The sequence below is a fragment of the Hippocampus zosterae genome, chromosome 8, assembly GCF_025434085.1.
Source record: "Hippocampus zosterae strain Florida chromosome 8, ASM2543408v3, whole genome shotgun sequence".
In the NCBI taxonomy this organism is placed as follows: Eukaryota; Metazoa; Chordata; class Actinopteri; order Syngnathiformes; family Syngnathidae; genus Hippocampus; species Hippocampus zosterae.
In genome coordinates, this window is record NC_067458.1 from 19735297 (window position 1) to 19759045 (window position 23749).

The following is a 23749-nucleotide window of genomic DNA, read 5'->3' on the forward strand; positions in this document are numbered from 1 at the left end:
TCCAATCAATTAGCCGTACGTCTTGTAATGTAGTCCGAGCTCAACATTGCCATGAGGATAGCAAAAGTCTAGTTTCAAGATCTGTGTGCACAATATTAAAAAAATAGATTCAGGTCAAACAAACAATGAGTTTATTACCTCGAACTGCCGAGGAGTTCAGCTCGGCTGAGTATTGGGAGAGATTTTTTAAGAAACGCGGAGAGAAGTCATTCGAGTGGTACGGAGACTACAACAAACTATGCGGCGTGCTGCACAAGTACATCAAAATGCAAGACAAGGTAAACAAATTAAATATCATACTTGGTTTTAGTTTCATTTTAACAAAACTTGATGAACAACAATACCAGCCATTTTTACAAAAGCAGTACTGTAAACTTGGAGAAGACGTTTAGTTGATTTTCAAGCTTGATTATAATTCACGATGTAAGAAAAGCAGAAGAAGAAAACAGTGACATTTTTGTTTCGCAATTCAAGATGATGGACCTAATTCACTACATCTACTACATTCTACTGTAAAAGGAAAATGGAAGTCTTTGTATTGCACTTGTCACACAGAGGAAGAGAAAGTGCTTTTCAAAGTTACCTAACAGGACAATGATATGATACCAGATTCACCAATCTGACCATTGGCTGTAAGTATTTTTTTAAAACTAAATTCTGAAATGCACATGAAGCGAGAGCAAGAAAAGCAGAACGGGAATAATCTGGCTGAACCTGTGGGAACTAGACAAAAACCTTGTGGTATTTTTTTTTTTAAATCGCAGTAGTCAAGAGATGAGGAGGCAAACAAACAAATCATAATTCCTAGTTCATAATGTGATAATAGGGATCTTAGTTGAAAAATACTTTTGAAGGATGACAGTTTCTACAATCTGTACCTAAAAGCCACTGTTTTAACCAAAGCTGTCCTATTTTGCATTTGAGGTGCTGGTGGTGGGCTGCGGAAACTCTGAGTTGAGCGAGCAGCTTCACGACGTGGGCTACAAGCACCTGACCAACATTGACATCAGTGAGACTGTGGTGTCGCACATGAACCAGCGTAATGCCGAGCGGCGGCCTGACCTCAAGTTCCAGCAAGTGGACGCAACCCAGATGCCGTACCAGGATGCTTGCTACCAGGCCGCTCTGGACAAAGGCACCCTGGATGCAATGGCGTCAGAGGAAGGAGGAGATCTGGCGAGGAATATGCTCACCGAGGTACAAAAAAAGTTAATGGCAGCACGTGCAGACTTTCAGGTGTCATTATATATCCAAATACTTGTCGACATTCAGTAAGTGTACATTTCTGTATCTATTTGGAGGTGGGCCGTGTGCTCAGCGTAGGCGGGAGGTACGTGTGTATCACACTGGCTCAGGAGAGTGTGATCCGCCTGGCCGTGGAGCACTTTGTCCAGCTGGGCTGGGCGGTGAGGCTTCACTGCCTGCAGGAAGAAACCAGCGCAGAGGAGGACGAAGACTCCTTTGCTCTCCCCATTTTCGTCCTGGTGTGCACAAAATTCCGCCAGCCCATGCCAACGCCCATTCTGGAGTTTTGCCTTGGCGAAGACGGCGCCCCGAACCGTCTGGCGCTGGCGGCCGACTTGCTGGCGGCCGTGCGTGAACGGCAGGCCTATTCTGTCCTGAGGAAGAGGTTGCGCACCCGCACGGATGCCGACGCTGACTCGTCGCTAACACTTTGCCACGCAAAGACCGGCCTGCCCAGATACACTCTCATGGTACAGGACTCACCGCCAACCGCCAAAGTGCCAAGGTTCAACCAGTTTGCCATATTCATTGGTGAGCTTTATTTATTTTTCTTGTTGTCTGTACCCAGATACGACATTAGGTACACCAGCACAATCCCATGCACATTCCCAACCACTGTGGTGCTCATTAGCATGCTGCAAGATCATTGCACATGCCAATTTCACTTAATTGGCCTGAAAATTATTATTTCTTCACTTTATCATGGGGGATATGCTCAAGCCCAACCTGTGTTATAGAGAGCCCATAAAAAAAGTTTCAATACTCCTCCCACAATCGCTTTAAACACATTGATCTGTTAACCCATTTAATCACACCGGTCACATTTCTGAAGGACAACTGCATCTACCCCGGTCAAGGATGACGCCTCGTACTGATGTCCAAAACGTTTAATCATGGAACACCGTGAAAACTAAAACACATTTCGAACAACAATCAAAATTAAAATATCTTGAACAGGACATTAATAAATAACACAAAATGACATACCGTGTGCACCTTGGTAAACCGAAAGTAGATCAAGTTACGATAAATCACGTAGATCACACGGTATCGTAGTTCTCTGACTCTCTCTCTCTCTCTCTCTCTCTCTCTCTCTGTCTCCCGTTGTCTTCTCGATCTTTCTCTCATTCTTCGCTATACACGGCACTTGACCCGGAAGTGATTTTTAACAAACATTCCGAATAACATATTCAGAGGATTTAAGGAAAAAACAAATATGAAAGTTCACATAGAAATATTAAATACTTTAGCAAAACAACAAGCCTAAAATAAATTTTTTTGGTTGTCATGGCAACCAACAACTCAGTCTTGACGCCAGTTACAACAACAATGATTTACTTTACAGGGCTGTAATTTTTTATTATTATTGATTACTTAAAAAGTCTACAAATGACACCTGATTTTGACTTTTAAATGTCTGGGAAAAAATTGGGATTAAATGGGTTAAGGACACTTGAAATTCTTCAAGCACATTTTCTAAAAGAAATCCCGAGCGTCTACTCTCATTCACTTGGTGGCACAGTTCTTCAAATTAGATACGGAGCATGCTTGCATCAAGCAATTGTCACTCCCAGTTTAAGTTTACTGTAAAACTGTCACATTAAAAAAAAAAAAAAAACACTTGTCTCACGAGAGTCTGCTAGCTTAATGCTAACATATGAAACGCCATAGAACGGAAAATACCGTAGTATAGATGTTATAGTAATGGTAAACCTTCAGACAACTGCTACTTCCACACATAATTGTGAATGTTCATAAGGAGTATTGAAGGTTGTTACAGAAGAATACATTTTGGCAGGTTTCTGTACTGTATGCCATCTTTGTTGAACCCGCCTATCCTTTGCAGTGCCCCAAGGCAGTGAGACAGCATGGCTCTACAGTTCCAGCGAGGGCCGGCGGCAACTAGCAGCCAGCGCCAACTTCCGCCGCCTGGTTATCGCGGCCATGCACAGGAATCAAGAGTATGCCGACATGCAGGCCGTCCAGTCGGAACTCTCGCCCATGGTGATGGACCTGGCCCCACCGGGAATGCCAGACAATCAGCAGGTGGATTCCGAGAATTGACTTGACATCCAGCTCGTTGCGGACGTTGACCGGACGTTTTTGGGACTTGTCGTTCAGGTTCCGTTTCTGTCAGTGGGTGGCGACCTGGGTTGGCGAGAGGAGGTCAGCAGGGGTGTGAGCGAGCACAGCGGTGAATACTGTGTGGAGAACGTCAGAGGGGAGGACGGCGAGCTGTACCGCAGATTGGTGTTCCTGTCCAACGCGGCTCTGGTGCAGTCCGAGAGTCGTCTCGTCTCCGCCAATAGCAGTCAGTTCACGTGTTCTTTTTTTTTTTTTTTCCCTCATTGATTCATTTTGCGGGCGGCCCGGTAATCCAGTGGTTAGCACGTCGGCTTCACACTGCAGAGGTACCGGGTTCGATTCCAGCTCCGGCCTCCCTGTGTGGAGTTTGCATGTTCTCCCCGGGCCTGCGTGGGTTTTCTCCGGGTGCTCCGGTTTCCTCCCACATTCCAAAAACATGCGTGGCAGGCTGATTGAACACTCTGAATTGTCCCTAGTTGTGAGTGTGAGTGCGAATGGTTGTTCGTTTCTGTGTGCCCTGCGATTGGCTGGCAACCGATTCAGGGTGTCCCCCGCCTACTGCCCGGAGACGGCTGGGATAGGCTCCAGCACCCCCCGCGACCCTAGTGAGGATCAAGCGGCTCGGAAGATGAATGAATGAATGAATGAATGATTCATTTTGCGCTGTAACTTTGTATTTCAAGGGTTCTCAAGAGTTGTGAGAATGGAAAGTGCTAGAATTTTGGATCAAGTCCGAGTTGGTGTTTGTTCATATTAGCTCAGGAATTCAACTTGAGACTTTCATGCAGCCTGTTGGAATAGACATGTCTACCCAGTTTCGTGTCTATTGGTAAAACGGTGTCCGAGGCTAATTTTTGCTAAATTCAAGCACTGGAATTTTCCCCAAAATGGCTACCTCTGACCAGCTTCCTGTTTGATCACAGACATTGGTCCTTCAGACTTTTACTGTAATACCCACATTTCATGTTGGTCGGTTAAAATGGTGTCAACAACTTACATCTTCAAATTTTTTAAATATTATTTAAGCCCCAAAATTGGCTTGCACCACAATAGCCATCTTCTTTTTTTTAGGCTTTTTCATGTGTCTTGATATCTACCCGCTTTTGCGGCGATTGGTAAAACCGGCATCAGGTGCTACTACCGTATTTTTAAATTTTTAAGCATTGGAATTCGCCCCAAAATGGTCACATCAAACCATTTTTGGGGTCAATTTTGTTTCTGGACACTTGTGACTTTTCCATGCTCCTTGTTATATATCCACCAAAAATTCATGTTGATCTGTAAACTACAGTTACCAGTACTCATTTTTTATAACTTTAGAGCCCTGGATATTGCCCCAAAATGGTTGCAGCAACACAGGATGGCCTATTTCAGCATGTATTGCATGCATGTATTGTATTTGCTGAAAATGAACTTATGTGTATCTTTTCCTGCAGCATCAAGTCATAAGAAGAAGAACAAAAAGAAAATCAAACAGCCGCCATCGTCCTCCCTGTCGGTGCACAGCGGCTTCCTCTGCTGTGCCCACCACGAAGTCATGGTGGCTGGTCTCGCCATGCTGGGCATCGGCAAGGAAAAAAACAAAGGTGAAGTAGAGTATGCATTTCATTTGAAAGAAATCCTTCACGATAGGAATGCTTGTTTGTCTGTTTATGCTCTGTGATTGTCTGGCAACCAGTCCATGTTGTAGCCACTCTTCCCCCACCACATTAGCTGGGCTTGGGATACGCTCCAGCTCATCCATGACCTTAAATTGTGCATAGGTGCGAATGTGTGTAGCCTGCTCGATATATTTCCCCAGCTTGACTTGTCTTATGGACACCCATTAACCCTTTCTCTCCCCTCCTCAAGATGCCCTGGTGTCAGTGCTGGTGATTGGACTCGGGGGAGGAGGCCTGCCCCAGTTTCTGCGAGACTTTGTACCCGGTGTGTCCGTGGAGGTGGTGGAGCTGGACCCCGTGGTGCTGGACGTGGCCAAAGAGTGGTTCCACTTTCGACCGGACGATCGCCTGACCGTCACGCTTGGGGACGGCCTTGAACGTATCTGCACCCTGGAGAAAGACGGTAGGGGGGGGGGGGGGGGACACTGCTTCCGCTAGCTCCCGCTAACGCAGTAGCAAAGTCGTGAGCGAGAAGTTAATGGAGTTGTCTACATCTTTAATCAGCGCTTCTGCTTGTCAAACCGCGCAAATTGCTTTTGGCTAGCAGGGGAAGCTAACTTAGCAGTTTATATCTTCACTCGGTGCCTCTCTTTTACACAGCACAAACGTTTGGCTGGTTTAGGCTAGCTAGAGAAGCTAACGTAACAGCAGTTTATGGTTTTACTCCATACTGTCACACCAGTCACAAAAAAAATCCAAATCGGTCATCAAAAAATGTCGTTCATGACTGTTGTCAATATCAGTCCAAGTGACCGTGTGCGTTTTGTCTCCAGGCGGTCGTTTGTTTGACGCCATCATGTTCGATGTGGACAATAAGGACAGCACAATGGGTATGAGCTGTCCACCTGCTGCATTTGTCGAAAGCTCCATCCTGCACAAAGTCAGCAGCCTCCTCACCCCTCGCGGTATTGTGCACCTTGTATTTTGTAAAACTAACCTTTTATTTGTTTACAACTAACTTCATGGTTATAATAGGATACATCCAATCATTTATATCCTGGAGTGTCTTGAAAGGCGCTCATAAATGAAATGTATTGTTATTATGATATACAAGCCATTAAAAAGGCAATTGTCCATAATATTGTATGCCCCCTTTAATCCGTTCTTCTTTGGGCTGCCTAGGCATTTTCATTCTCAACCTGGTATGCCGCGACTCCGCCTTGAGGAAAGACGTGCTGGAGCGTGTGAGTGGCGTGTTCCCTGCCATCCTCTCGCGAAAGATCGACGGGGAAGTGAATGAGGTCCTCCTCTGTCGCCCCCAAGGCGAAGGCATCGGCGTCCTACCGTCGCTGAAGCAAGCGGGTCACGATCTGCAAAGAGCCCTGCACTCTGGCGTGAGCCATAGCCCGAAAATAGACATTGCTGAGTTGTTGAAAGACATGAAAGTGGTGTGAGGGGTGACTGGGACTCAAAGTAGAGTCGGTGAATCCACAGTGACAAAACGCTAATGTCAAATAATAAGAAACATTACGTTTTCATAAATATTGTGCGGCGAGGACTAAAATGGCCTCGGACGTCACTTTTTTCACATTTCATTATGCTAGTGCCTTATTCCAAAAAGGAATACTTTCATTTTTTTTTTCCTCTTAAAATTCTAGATGCAATACCACATAAGGAGAACACGGCAACGTTTAACACTTGAAATTTTATTTATATGTATAGATTAAAAATAAATAAATAATTCACGCCCATAACTATTCACTGCCAATGCACAGTCCTATATTTCGCAGCAATAGCTGCCTCCTGACAAGTTTTCAAAGTTGTTAAAAATAAAGACAAAAAGAAGAAACCACATTTCATGAATCTGGAAAGTATTCGCAGCAATTTAATTTTTTTAGTTTTGTAGTTTTTATTCCAAACTATACATTGTAAAGGCAACACTCATATTGATTTTTAAAAATATATTTGTGACCAAAAAAAAGGTGTTGAGTGCTTCATGAGAGTAGTCAGTCCTTCAACATTTTGTTACAGCACTATTACAAAATGCAATGAATTACCAGCATCCCCCTACAATTTTACACAACACCTGATCATGACAACATGGGGAAAAAATTATGCAAATTATAAATATTTAAAAACAAAGCTCATTTATATACATCTAAATGTTCATAGCCTATGCTTTCTATATTGTTGGTGCATAATTGGCAGCAACTGCAGCCTCAAGTCCTCATTGTGCATCAGGCTCGATACACCGACTGTGTCTTTGGTCAGTGTTGCCCCTTTCCTCCGTTAGTTTGTATGGGGAGCATCAACCCACCATGTTCTAAACAGGATTCAACTTGTAACTGTGCCCAACCGTACCATAGATAGGCAAGGTGTGGTGAGGTCGTGGTAATTCAACAGCCTAGTTTAAGTAACCACAGTAAGGCCACTGGAACCTCCAAAGCAGAATATTGTCGGTTCCTCGAAACAATCCTATCACTGAAGCCTACTGACAATTCTTTCGACTTCATACTTGGGTTGTGCTCAGACATGCCCTGAGACCAGACATAAACAGGTGTGTGTTTCTAAATCGTTCCAATCAGGGTTTACCACAGGTGGGCTCCATTTAATGTCGAACAAGCTCAGGGATGATCAATGGGAACAGGACGCACCTGAGTTTAGGTTTGTGCTTCATAACAAAGACACTTTCTATTTTTTTTCCATTGTTAATACATTAGTTTTTTTTTAATCCCCATTGGGTGGTAAGAGTAGAATTTCAAGAAAATGTGAATTTAATCCATTTTGGAATAAGGCTCTCACGACATTGTGGGAAAAGGGAAGTGTCGTGAATACTGTTTTTTGTTCTTTTCTCGATTTAATGTTGCGCGTGTTATTGCAAAGTAAAGCTGTATTTTATCTCATCTAAATGGGTCTTATCTCATTTACACCCTGCATTATTTCAACCATATTTTTAGCGCCAGGATTCCATTTCACTCCCCTCAGGCTGCACTCCTTTGCCCCGCACACGTCTCACTACCTCGGAATGAGGAAGAGTTATTTCCAGTAGAAGTGGAATTGACCCCCACCCCGCGTTTTTAATTCGATCATTTAAATTGCCTGCATTAAAGAAGAAACAGGAGTTATAATTGGATCATATCCCCAAATATAAATACGTGTTTACATGAGAGGATGTTTTACAAGTGGTTGTTTTAGGCGCATGCGCAGACCTTTCGCGCCCGTTAGCTGTCAAAAGTTGGGTGGTTTTAGTTTTTTTTTTTCTCTCTCGCTCCTCCACGTTCTCCTCCTTCAAGCTAACCCTGGAGCCCACTCAGCACCGCGGTTAACTTCCTAAATGTCTACACAGAGGTAAGGAGAAGCGAAACCGTGTGAAAAGTGAGCCTGGGTCAACAAAATAAGCTTAAGAGTGCATTAGCGGTTTGGTTCGCCCGAAATCTGGACGCTAGCTCTTGTGAACGAACAAGTTAGCAAACACGCCCCTAACTCAAGTCCCTTTAAAAATAACTTTGTCTTATTAGTCATATAAATGTAAGAGTACCGGTGTCGTAAATTATTCAAGAAAACAGAAGAATTTGGTCGCGCCGTTGCTAGGGGCAACTGCGGGATGGGTCGTCGCCGTGAATGTCATTGGACGTAACACTGGGAGGCTCTTGAACGCATCATGTGACGATAATAGCATTGTATGTTCTTCATGTTGCCACAACGTGTCCATTTCTGCCGCCTTTGTTTCTTTACGGTGTGTCAAGTGTGATTTTTGAGTGTCACTTTTATCACCTTTAGCTCCAACTTGCTGTTGATACGCGGCGGGGCAGCCCTCTTAAAAGTTGAGGGGGAGTTCAGGGGGGCGTTCCGGGGCTCGGAAATTCCGACTTTACAGCAACACCGCCACCTCCTCTTCCTTCACCACCACCATCGTCGCCGTGCAGCATGATCTCGATGATCAATCGGCTCCAGGACGCCTTGGGCAGTGCGGGTCTGAGCTACAGCCTCCTCCTGCCGCAGATTGCCGTGGTGGGGGGCCAGAGTTCCGGGAAGAGCTCGGTGCTGGAGAACTTTGTGGGCAGGTAAATTCCTGTGAATGTTAACTGGGTGGATCGAGTGCTGAAGTTTTGACGTATTGAGTGATGTGATTTTTTATTCGTTCTGCTGTACAATACGAACAATATAATGCAGATTAAGTGCATCTGGCATCAAGCGTCGTCAATGGCAGTGAATGAATTTTGAGAGGCAGGATGGTGTGGATGACTCAGGTTTGGCACATCTGCTTCACAGTTATGAGTTTTGTGGTTGCATGGTCCCGTCATGCTTGCATGTTTTTAAAAAATATTTTTTTGTAGATATACTGTATTTACTCAAAAAACACTGCAAAATTAATAAAACTCTAAATCATGAATGGCCAAGTTTAAATGATGTTCAAAACTGCTGAACAGCAAGATCAATTTGTGCACAGTTCACAAATCAACTCACTCGGTTTCATCGACAGACTTGCTCACCTGTGCAACACAGTGCAGTAACGGGTAATAAGTAACGTTCACTCTGCTTTGTTGACGGAGTCCTGCAAAGGCGATGCATCAACTCTGCGTCGTGGGTGCACCAACTGCTTGTCCAAGTCACTTTATGCATTTCTGACACTATTAAGCATTGAATTTATTGCAAATCCTTGTTTATATGTGTGCAGTCACTCGTGCAGGGCATACCCCGCCTCTCACAGAGTCAACTGGGATAGGCCCTAGCTGACCCTAATGAAGACAAATTCTGTCGACTATGATGGATAACTTTATAAAGCAGTAACTAGCATTCGATGTGCTGAAAAACAACCTCCATTGCCTGTCTTTTAGTTATCTTCAAAAAGTATGACTTTAATTTTGTTTTGTGATACACTGCTTAACTTGGATTTTACACGACATTTTATCGACATAGTGTCGATAAAAAGTTCATGACTGTGACCGTTTGAGCCTGGAACAAATTTGACATTATTTCCTATGGGAAAGACTGTTTATCAAGTCAGCACGGAATGGATTGTGGTCTACAGTGTGACAAAATGAGCACAGATTTTTGTGTTTTAGCGTGATAAGATCCAAAGTAAAGTCTAAGCTCGATTGTGATGCGCAATGTGACAAGAGGGTTAATTTAATTTTGTCCCCTCGACCCCCCCCCCAAAAAAGCACACTGCCTTGAGACTCATTTGTCCGTTTCCTTCAAGATTTTTTTTTTCCCAAACAATGCAGCTCCGTGATGCGGAGGAGACCAATTGAAATCCCTGAAGTCCGGATTAGGATTTGTTTCAAAGTGACGCCTGAAGGCCTTGTACTCACCTTCCTGACTGTGCATTGATATGTTTCAGTTCCTTTGTTTGACTGCATGTTATGACATATCCAATTCGGGCTCTCTGCCAGCTTGGTGATCGGGAACAGGATGCAGGAAAACAAACATCCCAATCAAGATTTATATGGGGAAAGAGGAATTTTTTTAAAAAGCGTTTCAGACAACCATGTGTGGACTGCCTTGGCACAAGTGTGAGTTTCCTTCTTCTGTTCAGGGTTCGTATGTTTTATTTTCTCTCACAGAGACTTCCTTCCCCGCGGTACTGGAATTGTCACTCGCAGACCTTTGGTCCTACAGCTACATCACGCCGACACCGGTGAGTGCAGCTTCTGTTCACTCAACGTGTGCATGTTGGCAGTTGTATTTATCCGCGTGCGCTTGGCGCTGCCACTAGATGGCGTAAGAGAAAAAATCTGGTATTTTTTAGGGCCTCTGTGCAGGATTAATTTGAGAGTACAAAGAGTTGCCTTCCTTGGGCGATAACGCGTACTGTCACTCGTGGAGACAGCTCGTTATCACATAGTTGGAATTCCACATTTTAAAAAATTATTGTAGATTTGTGCATGAGGTGCATGCAGCAGACTAATTGCCACACAGCATGATGCCCACCACCATGACATCAACCACCTTCACAAAAAAATGAAGTACATTATCTAACGATCTAAGTGAGTACACGTCTTACATTCGTGTGTATATTTAATTGTATCTTTTCATTGGACAACACAAAGAAAATAACACTTTCACGATTAGAAGTGTTCATGTTTGTGTAACCGTAAATTTACTGTCCCTTCAAAATAACTCACAGCTATTGATATCTAAATAACTGGCAATAAAATTGAGTATACCCCGAAGTGAAAATGTCAAAATTTGGTCCAATAACAGTTTTCTCCCTTGATGTCATGTGACTCATTTAGTCTCATGTCTGAACGGAGTGCAGGTTTGGTATTAATTGATTCCACACTCTCTCAGGCTGCTCTCTGGTTCAATATGGAGCCAATGTTCAAAGAACTCAGAGGAAAAATAATACCATAATTGTTGCCTTACGTACAGATGCGCTATGGCTAGGCTGAAAGTTGATGACGCAGCACGGTGGCCAAGACCAAACAATGGTTCAACTCCCATGTCCGAGAGGCTTAAGGCAGTGCTGGAAAATAATGGTGGCCACACAAATTATTGACACCTTGGGTTGAATTTGTACAATTTTAACAAGGGGTGTTCTCTCTTTTGTTGCCAGCATGGGAACGACCCCTCGTAATACTGATACTGACCATTATTGGGGCAGCATTGATCTGAAAGGGGATTCCACAATGCCACACATCTTTCCTGTCTCTCTAGAGTATGGGGAATTTTTGCACTGCAGGGGGAAGAGGTTCTCGGACTTTGATGAGATCCGCCAAGAAATCGAGGCAGAAACCCGTAGGCTGACGGGAAACAACAAAGGCATCTCGTCCATACCCATCAACCTCCGCATTTTCTCCCCCAATGGTAATCCCGCCTCATGCTCGCATCGTCGTCACGTATTCCACTCCAAGCGCGTTAACGTCTGTCGTGTGCAGTGCTCAACCTGACCCTCGTGGACCTGCCCGGCATCACAAAGGTTCCTGTGGGCGACCAGCCGCCAGACATCGAGTACCAGGTGCGAGACATGATCATGCAGTACATCTGCAAGGAGAACTGCCTCATCCTGGCTGTGACGCCTGCCAACATGGACCTGGCCAACTCCGATGCACTCAAACTGGCCAAAGATGTCGACCCGCAGGGTGAGCTGATGAACCTGCCACACTTTGTAATTTGGTTGGTTAAATTACTTGATGGGTGAGCGGATACTCCAGGGGCCCAACTATTTTTATTTAAGCCATTAAAAAGTGAATTTTTCATATGTTCCCTTTAAAATCTAATCTTTAAATCTATATACAGTATTTTACTTTATCTACCCCCCCCCACCCCAACTCTATGGTAGGCCAGCGCACGATAGGTGTGATCACCATGTTGGACCTCATGGATAAAGGAACAAATGCTCGGGAAATACTCGAGAATAGATTGCTTCCACTGAGACGAGGTGAGTCACCGTGTGTGCGGGTGTGTGTGAGAGCGATGAGATAAGGATTTACAGCGAAGCAATACCAGGTGTTTGGCTAGTTCATACCTCTTCCAAAAATGCTTTCATGTATTATTCACAGAAAAGCCCCTCAAGTCAGCAACGCAGAGCCGTGGCTTTAGTCACGGAGCCTCATGTTGTAACATCCTTCCATCCATTTCCTAATCCGCTTATCCTCACAAGGGTCGCGGGCGTGCTGGAGGCTAGCCCAGCTGTCTTCGGGCAGTAGGCAGAGGACACCCTGAACTGGTTGCCAGCCAATCGCAGGGCACACAGACGGACAAACATCCATGCTCACAATCACACGTAGGGACAGTTTAAAGTGTTCCATTAGCCTGCCAGGCAGTTTCTTGGAATGTGGGAGGAAACCGGAGTGTCCGGAGAAAACCCACACAGGCCCAGGGAGAACATGCAAAATCCACACAGGGAGGCCGGAGCTGGAATCGAACCCGGCACCTCTGCACTGCGAGGCCAACGTGCTAACCAGTTGACCAACGCGCAAACTATGTTGTAACATCTCCAGTGGGATGCACACCAAGGAACATTTCTACTTTTCTGGGGGGGGGGGGGAAAATCTTCAGAAGTCAAATAGAACTTGAGTTCAAACCATTACATTGAATAAAGGTGATGTTTTGTTTTGTTTTTCTCAGGTTATATTGGTCTAGTGAACCGCAGTCAAAAGGACATCGAAGGGAAAAAGGATATTAAGGCAGCCTTGCAAGCGGAGAAAAAGTTTTTCCTGTCCCACCCAGCTTACAGGCACATGACTGACAGAATGGGCACGCCGTACTTACAGAAGTACCTCAACCAGGTCAGACAGCACAGAAGTGGACCAAACGTCACGCTGTGTCAATTGTTACTTACAATTTGTTTGAATGTTTGCAGCAATTGACGAACCACATCTGTGACAGTCTGCCTGCGCTCCACAGTCACATGCGGTGCCTACTTGTGTCCATCAGTAAAGAAGCCGACGCGTACAAACTGTATAATCCAGATGACCCCATGTGCAAGACCAAGACCCTCATCAAGTCAGTCACATAAGGGTGTACAGTAAAGACCCATGAGTCCTTAAGACGTTTACAATGGCTAATATAATTATTTTGAACTGTGAATATTCAAAAACTCCTCTTACTACATTGGCCGTAAAAATTTATTTGGCACCATCTTGTGCACAAAAACTACAAAAGAATGGCAAGCAGCAAATAGGCAGGGGCGTCGCTGTATTTTTTTTTTTTTTTTGGGGCGGCGGCGGGGTAGTTTCTCATCTGCCGTCATGTCTTCTATTTCTAGAGTCGTACAGCAACTGGCCGGCGACTTTGAGAAGTTAATTGAGGGCTCAGCCGACGAAGTGAACACCGTCCACCTGTCGGGAGGAGCAAGGATCAACCAGATCTTCCATGAGCGCTTCCCCTATCAGCTGCACAAAGTGCGTTTACCTTATTCGGTCTTTTGTGACAATCAACAAGGTTCTTGATGAGACGTAGCATGATAGCCTTTGAAATTTTTCAAGAAGAACCTGGAGAATTGCACCGACTGTATCACTTTACAACAAATTCCGGGGCTCATACTTTGATGAACTCTGACTAGGGAATTTGTCCCCCGCAAAAAAAGCCTCAATTTACAGATGGACACTAAATGGCAAAGCATTATTGTCGCCATTTCATGTCTGTGGAGCGTGGTGTCACGTGTTGATCATCAAGGATGGATGGGGGGGAATAAAAATAAATCACCGTCGTTATCTTAACATTTTAATCAATCCACTAGAAATTTAGTGGTCATGTTTATTATAACGGGTCACATGAAAAAGTCTCAAGGAACCATGTCTGAAATTGAACAGGAAGACAAACATTTTTGTTTGAACTGGCCATTTTGGACCATTTCCAGGCACATCCTGTGATAACCCACGACTTGAGCACCAACGAGATGCAGAGAAAGAGCGGCAACGCTAAATTGTCAAGCTCTTTCGTTTTTTTTTTTTTTTTTTAACCCCAACACCTGTTTCACTGATCGACACAAAATCGATTAATGGGTCAGAAAAATGACAACGGGCACTTTGTTGTTGCTTGCAAGTTGAAACTTTCATATATGTTGCTTCCGTTGTGCCGCAGATGACGTGCGACGAAAGAAAGCTGCGGATGGAGATCGCCTATGCCATCAGGAACATCCACGGCGTCAGGTTTGTTTGTTTGTTTATTGAACATAAAACATATACAGTAATAATTTGACAGACAATAAGGTATATAAAAAAGTAAAAAGAAAGAAACCAGTCTTTATTCAATACAGTTATGTTCAAGGGAGTAGGATGAAGTAAAAAACTTATCTAGTCCTACCCCGTTATGTGTTTATATCTACTAAATCATTTTTATATCAATCAGAAAAGAAAAAAGTAAGAAGAAGTCTCCATTAAGACTCATACTTTACTCTTAACCGTGATATTTTTACAACTTTTGGTTTGTATCGGGATTATATACATCCACACCCTGGCACTCTTGTGTCAATTTTCTCTTGTATTCATAATGGATGATGTGGTGATGTCATCCTTTACTTTTGATGTTGACAGAGTTTGGTTTGTTGTATCTTCCTCCTTCATTCACCTGCAGGACGGGCCTTTTCACCCCCGACATGGCTTTTCAGGCGATTGTAAAAAAGCAGATCTCCAAACTAAAAATTCCGTGTTTCGGCTTTGTCGACATGGTCTGCAAGGAACTGATCTCCACCATTTATGAGTGCTTTAATAAGGTCTGCATCCTTGGGGGGCATACATCAGTGCCATTGTGCCTTTTAACTAAAGTGACCTCTTCTCCCTAAAGATCAGTTCTTTTCCCAAGCTGAGGGAAGAAACAGAGCGTCTCGTCACTGCCGAAATCCGAGAACAAGAGAGTACGTGCCGAGATCAGGTCGGTCACGCTCGTTGGGACCGTCACATTTGGTTTTCATTTGGGTTCTGTTTTTCTCCCGCTTCACCTACGTTTTCCTCTCTTCAGATCTCTCTGCTCATCGACATGCAGCTCGCATATATTAATACCAAACACGAAGACTTTATCGGCTTTGCTCAGTGAGTAAACATCGAAGAAGTATTTTCATTCAAACAAGGTGTTTTTTCGATTTGAAATCCAAGCTGTTGTGTCTCCATCAGTGCTCAACCTCTGTGCCACCGTAGCGATAACAAGATCGTTGCCGGCGGTGGAGTACAGCAGGTGAGACTTTAGCCCTGACTTTTAGCCCTGACTGACTTTAGCCCCGTTCATTTCAGAATTTACATACTCGACCTATATCGTTAAAAAAAGTGTTGGATTAGCATTTTAAAAAGTATGCACATTGGGTGGCACTCAATCATGTTTCAACAACGTGGCTGCATCCATGAATATTGCGCAACATAAAAACATTTGTTGATGAAACATGATTTCAATGTGTGCAACCAATCTCCGCACCGTTTTTATGTAAATCCAACAAACTCTTATTCCAGTGCACCCTCGATGGGTGAAAATCTGCAGTGCAGAGAGATTTCTTTGTAAATATGTTATCAAGATTTTCCGCTATCATTCTTGTTTTTCTAGCGTTGATGGCACACACAATCCATCATTGTTCATGTGCCTCCAAAGCCGCCAATGAATACGCGACCGAGCATTTTACAGGAAGTGTTTCCAATGATGATGATTTGTTCTTGGCTCCTCACAGTCCATCCACTGCGTTCAAACAAAGGGATTGTTTCGGCGGACTTAAATTGTTACGGGCTTCTATCATGATGTTGTCACCTTCTTTGAATGTTTCATAATCAGCAAAATGTTCATCAGGACCAGCGACGGTTGATTCCAATTTTCATACCTTGTGTTTCCCCCTCCCACAATCTCCAGGGTGTGGCGCCTCCTTCAAGTCTAATAGTAGGATACCAATCTCTTTAAGCCTCTGCTGGACATATGTGTGCACAGGATTCTGGGTTGGCATGACTGTTGCAATTGTGCACAGTGACAAAAAAAAGGCCTTGTTCCGCTTCATTATTTATTTTTCTTTTTTTGTCGTCTAGCGTGTTTGCATTACTAATGTCAACCTTTCTTCCCCACTTTAGTTCCCCATTTCCCGGCATTGCTTTTATTTATCACCAGTACAGCGTTTCTTTCCGTCTCCTTCTGCCTGTTCTGACCTCCTGATGGATACTGCTTTTCTGTTTTGCGCGACAATCTCCTGAGGGGGTTACCTGCTCAGTGATCTTCCTCTATAACTTTATTTTCCATCACTTTTCACAACTTTTGCTCTGTGTTTATTCTTTGGGTCATTCGTTACCGCCTCACAATCCAGGGGTCCTCAATTTACAATTCTGCTGTGGCCTCTGCGGGTTTCGGCTTAATATTGCGGTTTTGGAACATAAGTAGCAAAATCCACATTTTTGTGGTCCATCTCGGGGGGGCAGCCATTTTCCCACTTGCTGTAGACTGAAAATCACTGAGAGTCACAGTTGCTTGATAAAGTGCCTCCATGTGTGAAAATGTTTATGTGATCAGTTTGCAATAAGTAGCTCTGCCCCTAATTGTGCTGCCCAGTAGTCTCATCAGTAAAAACGCAAACCAGGCTAATTTCAGCGAGGCTCGAAACATAGTGTATAAAGTGTGCTAAATTTTTTTTGATCTGTGGAGTATTTTTTCAAAAGCATGTCATATTTAAAACTCTTGGGAACCGCTTTAAATTGAGGGGGAGAAATGCATTCTTTGTTGCCTTTCACTTGTAATTGAGGGCCCCTGTTTCAGTCTGTCGACCTGTTCTCGAATTAGCAGTGCCTCATTCAAGCTTTCGCTGTCTAAATGTTTGACTTTTGGTCCCTCTGCAGGTCATACGAAAAGGATGGCTCACCATCAACAATGTCAGCATCATCGCTAAGGAGTACTGGTTCATTCTCACCGCCGAGAGCTTGTCCTGGTTCAAGGACAACGAGGTGAGCCCTTCACGTTTCGATGGTCAAAAGAAAACACGGCAGGACATTTTGAGAGGCGCCGTGGCTTTATTGGAAGAATTCAACTTGAAACGCACGTGCAGCGGGTTGACGAGAAATACCCGACCGGGCGGAGCGCGGTTGTCGGAAACGGTCTTTGGACCAAAGCGGGCGCTCCTGGTGTCAGTGGGGTTGCCATCTGTCTGCCTGTCTGTGCCTGCTGTACAGGAGCAGAAGGTCTGCACAGCAAGTGTAGACAGGCAGACACACCACAACAGTCTGGTCAGCGGCTGACGTCATGGGGGAGATGGGCAGGAAGTGAATGCTCGGGGGGTTGGGGGGGGGGCAAAAACTGACGGTTGAAGTTAGACAGTAGAAATACTTAAATACAAAATGATGCCATTCACTAACGATTCAGAAAGCATGTGTAGCAAAAAAGCATCCTTGACCCGGAAGTTAAGTTAACACGTTAACCTCCGCGCCCCCCCCAAAAAAATCCCTTGCTCCCCAATTGGTCTCACCCTCCATTCACTCTTCCCCTCGCTCCCCCCTCTTCTTCCTCCTCTGGGATTTCAGGCATTTGGAGCGGCTCACTTTGACACAGCTGGAGTTGCCCCAATCCAAACAAAGACGAGCAAACGCACACATGGACACACTCACGCACACACACAGAGGACCGACTTGTATATACAGTATATGGTACACACGCAGAGCCTGATATAAACACACCGGCATGGAAATGGCGGAGAAAAATATACAGTCATTTCGACACCCACATGGTCACTTTTGAGATAAACACGGTACAGTGCGTTCCCAGATGCAGCAGCCCCAGGCGCGCTTACTTGACGCGCACGCACACACATGCAGCCAACCACGGTGTTTTCTTTACTTTCTAACTTTCACACCAGCCGTGATGACATCACTGTGGCATCCCTCGGAAGGCTTTACCTAAACTGCTTTAAGTGTGTGTGACGCTTGAATGTTTTTTTTCCCCCAAGTCATCCACATTATTGCACAAATCAGTTCTTGTCATTCCAAAATGTGCGCGTGCGCGCATATGCAAGCCGAGCGTCTGCTTCCTCTCTTGCAATTTCTACCCTCACATTCCCGCCCACACTTCGTCCACAGACATTTTTCCCCGACTCTCACCGCCTTTTTTCTTTCTTTACCTCCCTTCTTCCTTCTCTCTTATTTTCTGTCTCCCCCCTTCTTCTCTCTCTCGCTCTCTCTGTGGTTGGCAGTTTCCCTGGGACTATGTACATTCCTGGCTGGAAAATTTGAAGCTTTGTCCAAATACCAGCTTCCAAGATCTTCTTGACCTGAGAAATCCCACATGGCTCTTTCTACATCGCAGCATGCAACTGCCCCTTTCCTCTCGCTCACAAATACCCACTTTTCCACCTCTCCGTTCCTTGATTTGTAACGGGCCCGCACTTTCCACGCCTTTTTTCCTGGATTACAAACATGCAATCGCGTCTCGGAGTGAGCGTCCTTATCGCCGCAATGCACCGAGGAGATATACATTCCTTCACCCCTGCCTCAGTCGTCCCGTGGGCCTCCTGAGGATAAACAGACCGCTAACTAATGCATACACTTAATCTACACGCCTCCCTGTGTGTGTGTGTCTGAGAGGCCTGTTCCATGTCCCACATCCATTAGATGCTGCTCCAGACGCAGAAGCCCTGATCTATGACACCTGGCCCTGCGAGATTTAAGAGTGAAAATAGTGTCTACAAACACAAGCAGTCTGTATGTAACCATGCACAAACACCCAAGACGAGACTATAGCGGAACCTGCAGCAACGGTAAAATGACGGCCAATCAAAACACTTTTTTTTTCTTTCTGCAAACGCATCAGAAAGTTGGCGGTCATGAATGCGAAACACAAATCCCCACCCCCCCCCCCCCCCCCCCCGAAGCCTTTCCGTGCACAGTCTAACCAATGTGCAGACTACTGTACACCACCAAAATCCTGAACAGGTAGTCTGAACACTGGGATGACGGAGCAGGAGCCTTCACTTCGCTTTGTCTCTGTGGTGCGGCCTCTTCCCACGCCGGCAAAAAGTTTCTGTTCATCTTATCCCCCGTCTCTGCAAGCCATCTGCCGATCGTCTGTCTGTCCGTCATCCGCTCCTCGGGATGTTCCTTCTCGTTTCTGGGACCTTAGCGTGGCCGGCGGCGTCCCACGATAGTATCCAGTTCTCGACGTGGCACTTTGACTCATTGGGAGTCCTGCCTGTTAAGCTCGGGGAAGGCAGAAGGAAATAGAGAGGAGAGAGAGTTAGGGAGGAAGCCATCGGCCATATATGGCTTGACGGGGATCAACTTTGGGATCGTCGCGACTCTCTCCCCGCTTTCCCCAGCTCGGCTCTCAAGTGCTCCTCAAACCCTTTTCCGCATCTCCTGCCGCGAAATTAACCTCTCTCTATCCTTCCTCTTCCTCATCTCTACTTTCTGCCTCTGGAGCACCCTATACTCCATCCAGTCTCCTCCCCCCTCCCGTCTAAAACGATCCCAGATGTTGCTGTACCAGCGCCAATCGCTTGCTGTCATTTTTTTTTTTCTTTCCCTCGGCCTCTGTTACAGGAAGTGGGCCCCTTTTGGGGGGAAAAAAAAAGGAAAGAGTCAATGGAGGAAGAGAGTCGTAGGGTTCACGGGAGTACTGGGAGGGAGAGGGAAGTCCAAAATGTTTGACCAGTGCATCTTTAAAAAAATAATAATACAGATGCTAGCACACCTGCATAGCCATTGAACACATTAAACGCAGCGCAATTCAAGGAAGTGTTTGCTCTGTGTGTTAGTCACACGTCCTCCAACTCCCATCCAAGGCTACCTCATCAACAGCTGTACCACAGCGGCCCTTTGGAAGCCCCCCTCTTAAAAGTTAGGGGGGTGGGCTTCATTCTTGGAGAAATGTTGTGCGTTGGAGCCCGAATCTGAGTAATGGCTTTCACATGTGGAACCAGCATCTTTTTTTTCCCTCCTGTTCTCGTTTGTTGCCAGCTTGGGCTCTTGTGTTCCTTGACTTCCACGCCGTCTGCTTCTCCTCACATCTCAGAACGCTCCCCCATTATTAGCCATTTTCACACAGAGATCCCGGGCAATTGCAGCATCAGCGCTGTTAACAGCAGATAAGGCCTTATACGTGGACATGAGCAGGGAGGAATATTGCCGCAGTTGCATGCGCTTTTACAGTAAGATGTGATTTTTTTGGGGGGGGGGGGGCTATCTCAGTGCCACCATTTTGGTGGGACAAAATAATGGCTGGGGGAGTTTTATTTATTGAAATGCATATGGACTAAGAAGCACTTATTCATACTACCACCTTATTTCAAATGCGGTCTTCTCCCTCACTTTCATCATTTGCTCTATACAAATTCATGTATTTTCAGTTTTTTGGGGGCTATCTTCTTTTATTCACTCAAAAAAAAACTCAATTTGCGGCTCAAGCCCAAACCATGTCTTTTATACAAAAAACTGCTTTGGCACCATCTGGTGGAGTCTTGGTGCCAGGCAACTATGTTGAACTGAGAGGAGGAGCTTAATTTAATCGGTCCATAGCCTTATCTAATAGAAAAGTAATTGCTTGTCTGTATGAGTTTCAAATTCTTATTGCCGCAACTTCAATGATAGATGAGGCTACAATCTCTCATCAGCGCTACTGGGGGGCCACATACTGTAGGACGACATACTTCCTAACCGGCAATCTCGTGGTGAATGGTATTATAACTTTAAACTATGTAGTGGACCCCCGCTAGTCGCGCGGGATCGGACCTGAGCCACTGAATAGCGAAAATCTGCATATAATTGACACGCTAAATATATATTTTTGCAAAACCCAAGATGTCGTCAAAAGAGACTCGGATGAAGCTCGATTATGCGTTTTCCATTTAAAAAAACAGTTGAATTGTTTTTTTAAACAAATAAGTGATTCTGCAGGTGCTAAAACTCAAGTACGCAGCAGCCCACTGTCGTAGAGGAAATTGAACCCCCCCCCCCCCCCCCCCCCAAAAATAAATTTTAATTTATCGAGGGGCCACTCAATGTGTCGCGAGGCAGTTGCCCATCATGGATCTAAGAACTTTAACAAAAAGAATTTAGGAAGATGAAGTCACCAGTCATTAGATTTTAATGAAGTATTAAAATCCACAATAGTGGTGATTGTGCAAATGTGAAGATTACGCCACAAAGCGACAGTATGATTGTATCAGTTCAGCAGTCCCACACACCTCTGCACAAGTTCCTCCATACGGTTGGATGCTTTCTCCTTCAGACGCAGCCTGAAAAATGTTTAGTACCAGACATGTGACTGCACTAGGCCCACGGGTGCAAAAAAAACAAAAACAAAAAAACCCCACCTGTGTCATATTTTACTGCGCATACCACTGTCAAATTTTATCTTACCCTTCTGTGCGTGTGTGCGTGTGTTTCCACTCCTTTCCTTCCAGGAGACGGAGAAGAGGTACATGCTCCCTCTAGACAACCTCAAGGTCCGAGATGTAGAGAGGGGCTTCATGTCCAGCAAATTCGCCTTCGCCCTCTTCAATTCTGAATCAAGGTCCGTGTGCGTCGAATGAGCGTATGTTTGTGTGTCAGTCAGTGAGATGATGTAGAGCAGGGTGTCGGACTCATTTCACATGTCTGTCCTTTGTTTTGGTATAGTGAAGCGCAAGAACATGAAGACAATGTTGAAATTTAATTCACATATCATTTACAAAACAATGCATGAAACACCTGAGATTTCCTTAGACAAATGTGCACTTTACTTTTATCATTCACACATATGCATTGCAACTGATCCCACTGATTGTACAAAGGCACAAAAGCTTAACAAGTCATTAGTATTGAAAAATATAGTCATGCATTTTAAGTTTAAACGAGATTTATAAATAAATGTTTTTTTTTTAAACATTTACACATGTGCATATAAAATCTAAATTTAATCCCTGCCTACAGTTTACAAACTAAAGAGAAAACAATGTGCCCCATCGCGGATAATCCATAAATTGCATCTTATTATAAATATTCATTCCGTGTCTTTCATGCATGATAATTTAAAAATGCATGTTTTCATTTTTAAATTATCCTGCGGGCCTGATTGAACCTTGTCGGGGGCCCGGTTCTGGCCCGCGGGCCGTATGTTTGACACCACAGACGTAGCATGTGTGCCGTCGTTACCTGCTGGCTGGAGTTTACTACGGCCTTTCGACGAGTGTTCGCGAGGGCAGGAAACGGGAAGATGCGTTGCCCTTCCTCTGACCTTGCTTGTTCTGCTGAGAGGATATCCAGTTGGTACCGCCGTTGGCTATGGGTGTGGTTTTATTTTCTGCACGTATACGCCAGACTCTAGAGCGCACCGATATGTTGCCTTAAAGTGTGTGAACCAGATGGAGAGAACATAAGAGGTCTTGAGGGGAGAAAAAGTGTAATTGGAGCTGATTGGACCAACACATATGTGTGGTATTTATTCTACTGATGTATTCACACACACACACACACACATAACCTGTGTCCTGTGCAAGCGTGTGGAGCACAGCATACTGACGGCAGGCTCATTAAGCAACTAATCAAAGCCAGAGAGCTTGGATCTGAGATGAGGCGGCTCTCGTTTGGAAAGAATTGCTCGACTCACCACAGAGAAAGAGAAGAACGAGAAAAGGGGTTGAGGGGAGGACGAAAGCGTATCGGCGCCATCAGCCAGGAATGTGTCAAAATCTGTCCTCTGCCTGCAACCCCCCCCCCCCCCCGCCCACCCAACCAACACCAACATCCCTCCCCCCGCCTCCTCCTCCCCCCCTCCTCCTTTTCCTGTGCCGCTTCTCTGTTCGTATTTTCACTAATCTGAAAAATGTCTTGAAATCGAAAGCAGCCGCGTTCAGAGCAGGAATTCCTTCAGAGAAGATGTAGTCAGGATGTGTGATAAATCTGCGCGGGGAGCACTTTCAATGTGTGCCTGAGTCCTGAATGTAGACCAGCATTAGGAACACTTTCCATTTCAGTGTTTGTTACCACGCCAAATGGATGTTGAATGAAAGTTGCAAGCAGTGATGAACATTGGAAATCGGTAGACATGTCTTTCATAAAAGTACATATGAAAAAGTTTCAGCACCCCGTCCGTGCCTGAAATGGGACTTTAGCTTTGCAGAATGGCGTCAATGTGTGATGATCGTTTTGAGAAAAGTCGGAAGGTTGGAAAAATACGGTGCAGACGCCAGTTTCACCAACTGCCTAGCATAACAGGACACAGCAAAAAGTCTGAAGGACCCGTCGTGCCTGAATGTGAAATGGGAAGTTGGCCATTTTGTTTTGAAGCAGCCACGTTGGATGAAATTCACGGCTCGTACCCTCAATCATTTCTTGTAAATTTAGGGGGACCGGTTTCACCCATCGAAATGAAATTGGTGGACATGTCTGTCACAACATGCTGCACAAAAAAATCGCAAGGATCCATGCCTCAAATTGAACTGGGAT

General features: G+C 44.9%; 2 protein-coding genes across 5 annotated transcripts in view; both read left to right on the forward strand.

Annotated features, from left to right (window-relative positions):
* On the forward strand, positions 1–7840 carry mettl13 (methyltransferase 13, eEF1A lysine and N-terminal methyltransferase). The gene is made up of 9 exons (XM_052074276.1): positions 1–278; positions 925–1197; positions 1302–1776; positions 3092–3291; positions 3367–3556; positions 4767–4916; positions 5182–5394; positions 5765–5896; positions 6114–7840. The coding sequence occupies exons 1-9, from the start codon at positions 126–128 to the stop codon at positions 6383–6385; spliced, it is 2058 nt and encodes a 685-aa protein (XP_051930236.1). The 5' UTR covers positions 1–125; the 3' UTR covers positions 6386–7840.
* dnm3a (dynamin 3a) overlaps positions 7468–23749 on the forward strand; it is a 23396-nt gene continuing 7114 nt past the window's right edge. For 2 of the 4 annotated variants that reach the window (XM_052074272.1, XM_052074275.1), the window contains exons 1-17: positions 7964–8279; positions 8712–8995; positions 10499–10572; positions 11592–11741; positions 11813–12016; positions 12217–12315; positions 13005–13165; positions 13240–13382; positions 13645–13780; positions 14463–14530; positions 14955–15093; positions 15165–15251; positions 15339–15409; positions 15491–15551; positions 16209–16235; positions 17177–17281; positions 21727–21836. In XM_052074272.1, coding sequence (XP_051930232.1) covers positions 8859–8995; positions 10499–10572; positions 11592–11741; positions 11813–12016; positions 12217–12315; positions 13005–13165; positions 13240–13382; positions 13645–13780; positions 14463–14530; positions 14955–15093; positions 15165–15251; positions 15339–15409; positions 15491–15551; positions 16209–16235; positions 17177–17281; positions 21727–21836 — 1772 coding nt within the window. In that variant the 5' untranslated portion in view covers positions 7964–8279; positions 8712–8858. Of the gene's footprint in view, positions 7596–7963; positions 8280–8711; positions 8996–10498; positions 10573–11591; positions 11742–11812; positions 12017–12216; positions 12316–13004; positions 13166–13239; positions 13383–13644; positions 13781–14462; positions 14531–14954; positions 15094–15164; positions 15252–15338; positions 15410–15490; positions 15552–16208; positions 16236–17176; positions 17282–21726; positions 21837–23749 lie in introns of those variants that run through there. The other 2 variants (XM_052074273.1, XM_052074274.1) reach the window with 2 other exon arrangements.